Source organism: Talpa europaea (assembly GCF_964194135.1).
Source record: "Talpa europaea genome assembly, chromosome: X".
NCBI classification, from domain to species: domain Eukaryota; kingdom Metazoa; phylum Chordata; class Mammalia; order Eulipotyphla; family Talpidae; genus Talpa; species Talpa europaea.
This window is the reverse complement of record NC_140081.1, coordinates 367,753-377,901: the sequence shown is the minus strand read 5'-3', so window position 1 is coordinate 377,901 and position 10,149 is coordinate 367,753. Positions and strand designations below refer to the sequence as shown.

The 10,149-nt window shown below is 61.0% G+C and overlaps 1 protein-coding gene across 1 annotated transcript; it reads left to right on the top strand.

Moving 5' to 3' along the window:
- Nucleotides 1-3,038: 3,038 nt before the first annotated feature.
- Nucleotides 3,039-9,889, top strand: CRLF2 (cytokine receptor like factor 2; the record flags this gene model as incomplete). Its single annotated transcript, XM_084258162.1, has 7 exons — nucleotides 3,039-3,379; nucleotides 4,328-4,491; nucleotides 5,201-5,334; nucleotides 6,494-6,659; nucleotides 8,814-8,928; nucleotides 9,375-9,459; nucleotides 9,629-9,889. The coding sequence occupies 7 exons, from the start codon at nucleotides 3,039-3,041 to the stop codon at nucleotides 9,887-9,889; spliced, it is 1,266 nt and encodes a 421-aa protein (XP_084114288.1).
- Between the last annotated feature and the right edge of the window lie 260 nt (nucleotides 9,890-10,149).

Below are 10,149 nucleotides of genomic sequence, written 5' to 3'. Positions count from 1 at the left end.
GCAACTTCCTAGAGAGCGTGGGCCCTGCGGTGTGGGGTGTGGGCGGCCCGGCCCTTCCGGGACCTCGCCCCTGCGGCCAGTGAGGCTGGGGCCGGGAGCCCTGCCAGGACGCACCCCCCCAGATGCTGGGCTGGGCTGTGGCTTCTCTGTCCCCTACATGGCCCGAGGCCCCCAGCGAGGGCTGAGGACTGTCCACTGGCCTAATCCTGAGCCGCGGACAGCTGGAGGCCCCTGTGGTCCTGCACAGATGCACAGAGCGGCGTCCCCACGTGGGCGGACTGGGCGGTGGGAGCCCGTGTGGCCAGCTTTGCATTCTTCTTGCTTAATGGCATGCTGGGGTTAGCGTTTCAGCTGCATGGACGTAGAGCTGGAGAGAGGGGACAGCAGGGGACAGCAGGAGACAGCAGGGGAGCCCACGGGGGGCTCCCAGCTCCTCCCAGGGACAGGCATCTCTGCCCTGACCCTACAAGGCCACTGGGCAGTTTCCCTGGGGGCTGGGCTTTGCACCCGCCAAGGAAAAGGGGGGTGTTTGGGCTCCCTGAGCCCCAGGAGGGGGACGAGGCCAGCGCGGGCCCCCCACCCTGCATCCACCCCCAGCTGCCCGGCAGGACCCCCACCGTCCCTGGGCGCCTGTCGTTGGCGGGAGCTGAGCCCGCGCAGCAGGAAACCCTCGTGCGGAGCCCGGAGGCCCGGCGGGGGCGCGGTTGCCAATCAGACCTGCCATCGCCCGAGTTCCTGCCGTGTCTGCTTTTCTGAGAAAACACAGGAACGGGGAGTCCAGGGGGAGGCCCCGGCTCAGGTGCCGGCCGGCGCTGCCGCCAGGGGCAGCCCCGACTTCCAGGCCCCCGTCCTGGGGTCCCGGAGACAGGGCGTGACTCTGGGGGTCGGAGCCAGACCCGCCGACCCCTTGGAGCGCAGAATCGGGGTTTTTAGCCGTGCCACACGCGGGCCCCGCGTCACCGTGGCTTTCGGGAAGTTCCTGTGCCCTGAATGGAGACCCGTCCCCTCAGGCTCCCCAGCCCCGCACCCGGGTCCACTCCCTGGCCGTGCACTGGCGGCCTCGGCATTTCCTGGGCCGGCCCCCGCCCCGCGTGGCTTGCTGGGTCCGCTGCACCCCCCGACCACCATGTGGCCAGACCCCGGCTCGGTCCCGACTGCCGGAGCTCCTGTTCCTGGCCGAGTAATATTCCCCGCGCTCTCGGCCTCCAGAACAGACTCGGCATCGCCCCGTTCTCTGGAGTCCAGGCTGCTGTGTGTTCTCCGCTCAGACACCCGATGAGTCAGTGAGATTCGCTTCAAGCCCTGGGGGTGCTGCACCCCCAGTCTGCAGAGGAGGCTGACTTGGGTGGTTAGTGCTAGGGAGTTTCCTAAAGGACCCCCCTCCTGGCAGGCCCCTCATCAAGTGAAATTGATTAGCAAGAGCAAAGAGGAGTTTAAGAGTGTGGACCGGGAACCCCCAGAGGATGGGGGGCAGGTTCTGTGGGCCCCCCACAAAGAGGCATCTGTGGAGAAGTCACAGGACGGGGGAACTGAGAGGCTTCACATGCACCTCCCAGAAAGACCTTTGGGTCTTTCCGCCTCTGCGGGGGGCACCCCATCCCCGAGACGGTTCCTGCTTTCAGGGGGAACAGGCAGGGCGAGGGAGAGGAAGTTTCTGACCTCAGCACCAAGCGGGCCCAGGCGGTCACGGCCTCTTGGATTCCAGGCGGTCACCGGCTCCCGGCACAACAGGGCGCAGCCTGGCCGGGCTGAGCGTCACCAGAAAGTCCTGGCTTTCGATTACATTTGAGAGCAGCAAAAACGAAGTTGCTCGACCTCCCCCAAATTACCATAAAATCCCAATCACGAAGGCGCCGTCTCCCCCCTCTTGAGTGTGTGTCTGGTCGGGGCTACACGGCCTACACGCGTGCTCCCCGGGGCCCACCGCCCTCTGCAGAAGTGCTCACTTGAACCTCCCGTGCCCTCCCGCCCTGGCCCCAGGGTTTTTCTGTCTCTGTGGGGGTGATGGCTCCAGGGACCTCACAGAAGTGCAATCAATTTGGTTGGTTCTTGGGGTGTCTCAAGGCACTTGCCCTGTCTCCCTCTGACTCAAGGATGGGGACTCTGAACCACAGCAGGCATAAGAGGGTGTCTTTCTGGGCAAAGGTGCCCCACAAAGGTCAATGCATCTATCCGTCATCCATCCATCTTCCATCCTTCCAACATCATCCATCCATTCTCCATCCATCCTCCATCATCCATCCATGATCCATGATCCATCCCCCATCCATCATCCATCCTCCATCCATCCTCCATCCTCCATCCATCATCCATCCATCATCCACCATCCATCCATCATCCATCCATCATCCATCCTCTATCCGTCATCCATCCATCATCCATTCATCATCCACCATTCATCCATCATCCATCATCATCCATCATCCTCCATCCATCCATCCATCATCCATCCACCATCCATCCACCATTCATCCATCATCCATCATCATCCATCATCCTCCATCCATCCATCCATCATCCATCCATCATCCATCCATCATCCTCCATCCATCCATCATCATCCATCATCATCCATCATCATCCATCCATCATCCATCCATCCATCATCCATCCATCCATCCATCATCCACCATCCATCCATCATCATCCATCATCATCCATCATCATCCATCCATCATCCATCCATCCATCATCCATCCATCCATCCATCATCCATCATCCATCCATCCATCCATCCATCATCCACCATCCATCCATCATCATCTATCATCATCCATCCATCATCCATCCATCCATCCATTGTCCATCCATCCATCATCCATCCATCCATCATCCATCTATTCACCATCATCCATCATCCATCCATCCATCCATCACCATCCATCATCCATCATCCTTCCATGATCCACCATCCATCCACCATGCAGCCATCATCCATCATCCATCCACCTGTCCATCCATCCATCACCCACCCATCATCTAACCCACCTTCCCACTGATCCATCATCCACCATCATCCATCCATTCATCCATGGCCCATGATCCATCATCCATCCATCATCCTCCCCCCACTGACTTGTGCTCATCACCTGTTGCTGCTAAATGTGGCTCTGAAGGCCCGAGGCCCTCAGATGCCCTTCATGGACCCCGAGCTCCCCAATACAGTCAAGACCAGCTTGTGTGTGACCGTCCTGGCCTTAGACCATCTTCCGTGCGCGTTTAAAGCATCGGCCTCGTGGCCCTGGCCGTGCCGTCTGCAGCCCACGTCTCCCCCAGCACAGGCCCTGAAGCTGGAGATCGTCAACCTCAACTACGAGACCGTGCGGCTCACGTGGTACCCCAGCGCCATGTCCGCGGCCAACCTGACCGTCTTCTTCTCGTAAGTGGCTGCGGGCAGACGGGCGGCCGGGCCCGCACTCGGGGTGACTCCTGTGGGCAGCAGGAGGCCAGAAAGGGAAGGTGTGAGAGCTGAGGGCGCCCACGTGGGTTCCCGGGAACCAGAGGTCTCCCCACAACCTCAGCCACAGGTCCCAGCCTGCTGAGCCGAAGCTGGCAAGGCCCGCCCCAAACCTCAGAGTCGTACAGGAAACTCCCCGGGGCCGTCAGCTCCCCCGCCAGGGTCTTGCAACCTGGACATGCCCAGCTGGGGCCCCGGGAGCTGCAGGAGGCGGGACGGGACCCCCCGGAGCCGGGGCGTCCTGGGACTCCTGGTGCGGACCCCTGGCTCAGGCCGGCGAGGGCAGGCTGGGACGTCTGCCTCCAGGTGACCTGGGCCGAGGGGCCGGCCTGGGCGCCCCAGGACCAGAGCTAGGCGGGACGGGTGTGTCCAAGGAGCAGGCGGCTTCGGGGAGCAGGAGCAGCGCGAGAGGCGGGGAACCCCCCCCCCCCCACCGCTGCTGGCACAGGAGACAACGCGCCGGGCCACGCGGCAACGCCAGGCTCACGGGAAGAGACAGCAGGCTGGACTCTCCAGGGTGTCGCCCGCTAAACCCCTCGGCCTTTGGGGCTTGGGCTCTGGGTGCTGAAGGGCCCCGCCCCCACACATGCACGGGAGGGTTGAGTCGCCAGGACAGGAGCGGGGGGCAGAGCTGGGCAAGGAAGTGGGGACCAGCTAGGACCCCAGATCCCCAGCCCCTCCTGAAGTCTGAGGTCCCCGGACCGCGCTCCCGGCTCTGGGGAGGCCCCAACTGCCCCCTCCGGCTCCCGGGGAGGTCCAGTGCACAGCCGGGGCATCAGTGTTGGTGTCGGGGTGAAGGGCTTGTTGACAGAGAACGTTGGGCTGGAGCGTGGCTGCCGCGGGCCCTGCCAGCTCCCCGTGCTCCCACAGATACGGCTGCCAGGAGCCGCAGGACCCCTGTCCCCGGTACGTCCTCCAGGAGCACCTCAGGGTGGGGTGCGAGCTGCCGGCCGACGGGGACCGGATGCTCTTCCTCGCCCTGTGGAACGGGTCGGAGCGCGTCCTCACCCGGAGGGTGCTCGTCGGCTCCTACTGTGAGTGCTGGGCCCCCGTGCACGCGCGAGCCTCCCAGGGCCCCCCCCCCGTGCATGCACGAGCCTCGCGGGCCCCCCCTGTGCATGCATGAGCCTCCCATGGCCCCCCTTTGCACCCCCGTGCACACATGAGCTTCCTGGAGCCCCCCGGCACGCACGAGCCTCCCAGGCACAGATGCTGGGCCACCACTTGACCCCCGGTGGCGGTGGCTGCAGGGAAGGCTGCCCATGAGCAAGAACCCCCTGGGGCGCGCCCCGTGGTGTCCTGTGCCCCTACTTGCTGTGACTCTGCATCCTGAGGGTGAGGGTCTGAGGTCCAGCTGGGAGCCCCTGATGTGATGGACCAGCCAGGACAGTGGGGGGCACCAACCGGCACCTGCTCCTGTTGGGGTGCCAGGCAGTTTAGGGGCGCACAGGCCGTCCCGGAGCAGACACCCCCTCACTGGCACTGGCAACGGTTTTAGGGCTCTCCGTGTGTGGCACCGCTGCCAGGGCCTGGAGCACCAGGGAAATGCCACTAAGTCAGGGGGACGGCACCCCAATTCTCAGGCCTGCAGGCTAGATGGAGACAGAACCCCCAATCTAAGTGTACAGGAATGGGGGCCCTGATTCCCCAGTGTGGGACCACGTACTGGAGGCGCAGGCCCTGCGCCCTCTGCTGCTCCTGGCCGGTCCTGCCCAGGGGTCACCGTCTCTCTCTCCCGCCCAGTGAAGCCCCCCGCCCCGGGGGGCCTGCGGTTCCGCTGGCGTGAGGACGCGGTGACGGTCACGTGCTCCGACCTGCCCTACGAGGGGCTCAGCTACGAGGTGCAGCTCAGGGGCACCCACGACAAAGAGTGGCAGGTGAGGGCGGCTGCTCGCGGGCGGGGGACACGCGTGCCCACCTGGAGGGATGCGGAGGTTTCCGTGAAGGATCTGGCTGCGTCCGGCTGTTGGGGCCTCAGCCCCCTCCTCCATGGGGGGGGATCCTCAATCTGGCCTTGGAAGACCGTCCACTGATTAGACACAGCCCACCCAGACGGTGGATGGATAAGAGTCAGGGGGTTCCCAGTGTTGGCCACACCCAGAGGCCCTGCAGGCCGCCCAGGATCTCTGTATTTCTGCATCTCTCCACCCGCATCAGCCCCTCCAGCCCAGTCCATGGTGCTGCAAATGGCAAGGTCACCTTTTTCATAGCTGCGTAGTACTCCACTGTGTACAGACCACATCCCCTGATCCACTCCTCTGCCCTTGTACCCCCACCAGCTGTCATGAGGCTTCCCTGGGGTCCGAGTCCTGCCCGATACTCACTCCCTGCCCTGGATCAAAGCAGGCCCAGGCGTGACGTGGCAGCTCCCTGCGGGCCCAACTTGCTCCTCCCGGATGAGGACAGAAGTTGGACTCTGTTTGCTTCTTGGGCGTCTGCGCTGGGGACGCCTCCTGGGGTCCTTGGCTGTGGGTCACAGGCTTTGGTGGCTGTTGAGTCATTTGCGCAGTGACATCTGGACGCCAGGCCTGGCAGCCTGACCCAGGTGCCCTCCTTGTCCCTCCCACTGGAGAGAGGTGATGGCCGGTGGGGAATGCATGGGGCTGTGGGTCCAATAGTGGATGGAATGGCAGGGGCGTCCCCCTCAACCTAGGTCTAGGAGAGTCCAGGGCATCCTGGAGAGAGCAGGGACTCCCAGCACGGGGGGAGGACAGCATGGCCCAAACCCCTGGAGACTCCCTGGAGGGGGTGTCTGGAGAGGACCCTGTGTCTGGGTCAGCTGGAGACTCCCTGGAGGGGGTGTCTGGAGAGGACCCTGTGTCTGGGTCAGCTGGAGACTCCCTGGAGGGGGTGTCTGGAGAGGACCCTGCCTCTGGGTCAGCTGTGTCCTTCAGTGAGGGGATGTTTCTCAGAACAAACCACGTCCATCTTGGCTGCATGGTGTGGACGCGCAGGGTTCCAGCTGGTCAGGCCAGCGGGTGGGGCGGCAGTGAGCGGGGGTGCACGGCGCTGGCTGACCCCCCCCCTCCCCGCCAGTCCCAAGAGGAGGAGGACACCTGTAATGTCACCATCGTCGGTGTGGACGCGGAGAAGTGCTACTCCTTCCGGGTCAGAGCCAAGCCGCTGCCGTACGCCTATCAGGACACTGCCCAGCCCAGCGAGTGGTCAGTGGTCACGCTCCAGCAGGGTGGCCAGCTCACTGGTGAGCCCCTGGGGTGATGGTCTGGGAGCCCTGGGTCACAGCGACCTCCCGCCTTCTCCAGAGAGGGGCTGGACAGAGGGGATGGCTGCTCTGCTGCCCGGCTGTGCTCCTCCTGGTCTGGGCTTTCATTTTTCATTTTGATTAATTGAGCAAGAATGAGAGCAAGTGCCCCTCATGTTACTCCACTGGTACCAGCAGAGATGGATGGATGACAGATAGATGGAAAATTAGCCAGGTGGAAGATTGGATGGATGGATGATGGATGGATGAAGGATGGATGGATGATGGAAGATGGATGATGGATGGATGATGGATGATGGATGATGGATGGATGTGGATGATGGTGGATGATAGATAATGGATGGATGGAGGATGGAGGATGGATGGATGGTGGATGATGGAGGATGGAGGATGGATGATGGATGGATGATGGGTGGATGATGGATGATGGATGGATGATGGATGGATGATGGAAGATGGAGGATGGATGGATGATGGATGACGGATGGGTGATGGATGGATGATGGATGATGGTGGATGATAGATAATGGATGGATGGAGGATGGATGATGGATGGGTGATGGGTGGATGATGGAAGATGGAGGATGGATGGATGATGGATGACAGATGGATGATGGATGGATGGATGGATGATGGATGATGGATGGTTGATGGATGGATGATGGATGGATGGATGGATGGATGGATGCTGGATGGATGATGGATGGATGATGGAAGTTGGAGGATGGATGGATGATGGATGATGGATGGATGATGGATGGATGATGGATGGATGGATGGATGGATGGATGGATGATGGATGATGGATGGATGATGGGTGGATGATGGAAGATGGAGGATGGATGGATGATGGATGACGGATGGATGATGGATGGATGGATGGATGATGGATGGTTGATGGATGGATGATGGATGGATGGATGATGGATGGATGATGGATGGATGATGGAAGTTGGAGGATGGATGGATGATGGATGATGGATGGATGGATGGATGATGGATGATGGATGGATGATGGATGGATGATGGATGGATGGATGGATGGATGGATGGATGGATGGATGGATGGATGATGGATGATGGATGATGGATGGATGATGGGTGGATGATGGGTGATGGATGATGGATGGATGATAGATGGTGGATGATGGAAGATGGAGGATGGATGGATGATGGATGGAGGATGGATGATAGATGGATGATGGATGATGGTGGATGATAGATAATGGATGGATGGAGGATGGATGATGGGTGGATGATGGAAGATGGAGGATGGATGGATGATGGATGACAGATGGATGATGGATGGATGGATGGATGATGGATGATGGATGGTTGATGGATGGATGATGGATGGTTGATGGATGGATGATGGATGGATGGATGATGGATGGATGATGGATGGATGATGGAAGTTGGAGGATGGATGGATGATGGATGATGGATGGATGGATGGATGGATGATGGATGATGGATGATGGATGGATGATGGGTGGATGATGGAAGATGGAGGATGGATGGATGGATGGATGATGGGTGATGGATGATGGATGGATGATGGATGGATGGATGATGATGGATGGAGGATGGTGGATGATGGATGGATGATGGATGGATGGATGGATGATGGATGATGGATGGATGGATGGATGATGGGTGATGGATGATGGATGGATGATGGATGGATGGATGATGATGGATGGAGGATGGATGATGAAAGAATGATGGATGGTGGATGACAGGTAGGTAGGTAGGTTGGATGGGAGGATGGACACACAGACATGCTGGCTGGCTGATGGATGGGCGGATGGATGATGGATGGCCGTGTGGGTGTGTGGGTGTTGGGTGTATGTGTGGGTATGTGGGTGTGTGGGTGGGTGGCGCATGGATGGATTTAGGGTTTAGGATTGGCCCCTACCTGGGGGTGCAGGTGCACAAGGAAACACTCAACAGCCAGAAGCACCCCTGACTCTGTCACACCCCAGGGACCTGCGGAGACCAGGGCCCCTCACTTTCCCCAGCACCCCCCTCAAGTGCTCACTTGCTGGCCCTCACTGAGGACATACACCAAAGGGGGTTTCGGGGGGACGCCCATGGTGAGATGCCTCACGCGCCCACTCTCTGTGGCCCCAGATGCCTGCTCCGAGGAAGACCCCCCGGTCCCGTTCCCCAAGTTTATGCTGATTTCCTGCCTGGTGGCCCTGCTCACGGTGCTCCTGCTCGCCCTGTTTCTGTGGAAGCTCCGCAGGTGAGGGGACCGGCCTCTGGACGTGCAAGTGCAGGGTGGGGGCCCCCATCCATGAAGGGGGAAGGATCACCCCCATTCCTTAAGGGAGCACAGCTGAGCCCCAGTTTCCTTCTAAGAGGCCCTTGATGTCAGCTCAGAATAATCCACGTGCCCAAGTGACATGTCTCAGGGGGCCTGTTCTGAGGATATTGGGGGGCTGTTCTGAGCATCTTCGCGGAGCTGTTCTGCGCATCTTGGGGGGGCTGTTCTGAGCATCTTGGGGGCCTGTTCTGAGCATTTCACGGGCTGTTCTGAGCATCCTGGGGGCCTGTTCCGAGCAACTTGGGGGTCTGTTCTGAGCATCTCAGGAGGCCGGTTCTGAATATCTTGGGGTGGGGCCTTTCTGAGCATTTGGGGGGCCGGCCCTGAGCATCTTGAGGGCCTGTGTGAACCCACGTGCATTTCAGGGTGCAGAAGCTCCTCATCCCCAGTGTGCCCGACCCCAAGTCCAGCTTCCCGGGGCTGTTTGAGTCCCACCGCGGGGACTTCCAGGTGCGTGTTTCTGTTGTTGGGGCCGGGGGTGGGGGACGGAGGACACAGAGTCCCAGGCTCACGTCCCAGTGGACCCCCCCATTTAGGGGAACAGAACAACTCACCAGGGGGACACCCCTGAGGGTCCCCCACGCAGGTATCCTGGGGTGTGACTCTCAACATCCCCCAGGAATGGATCCAGGATACCCAGAACGTGGTTCCCTGGCACAAGATGGACACCGGGGAGCAGGACGGTGGCCCCGAGGACGCCCTGGTGGTCCAGCTCAGCAAGGACGAGGCCCAGAGACCCGCAATGACCGCCCGTCCCTCGAGCCTGCAGACGGGGGTGCTCGCGGCCAGTGGGGGCCCTCAGCCCGCCCCGGGCGGGGAGCTGGTCTGTTTGGGGGACGTCACCTTCGTGATGGACAACAATGCGTACATGATGCTCTGAGGGGTGGCGTCCAGGCCACGAGGGGCCACGGCTGACCGCGCCGCCCGGGCACAGACTCAAGACCTCGCCGCAGCTTTGCAGGGAAGACCCGGCTTCGGGGCAGGACAGGGCAGGACCCCCGCGCCCAGGGGAGACTCCCCGAGAGGGCTGTGGGCGGGAGAGTGGACAGTGGACAGCAGTAGAGCTCTACAGTAGAGCAGCGACCTCTGGGGGACAGTGGGGTTTCCTCGTTGGAAATGGGGAGGGGATTTCTGGGCCCT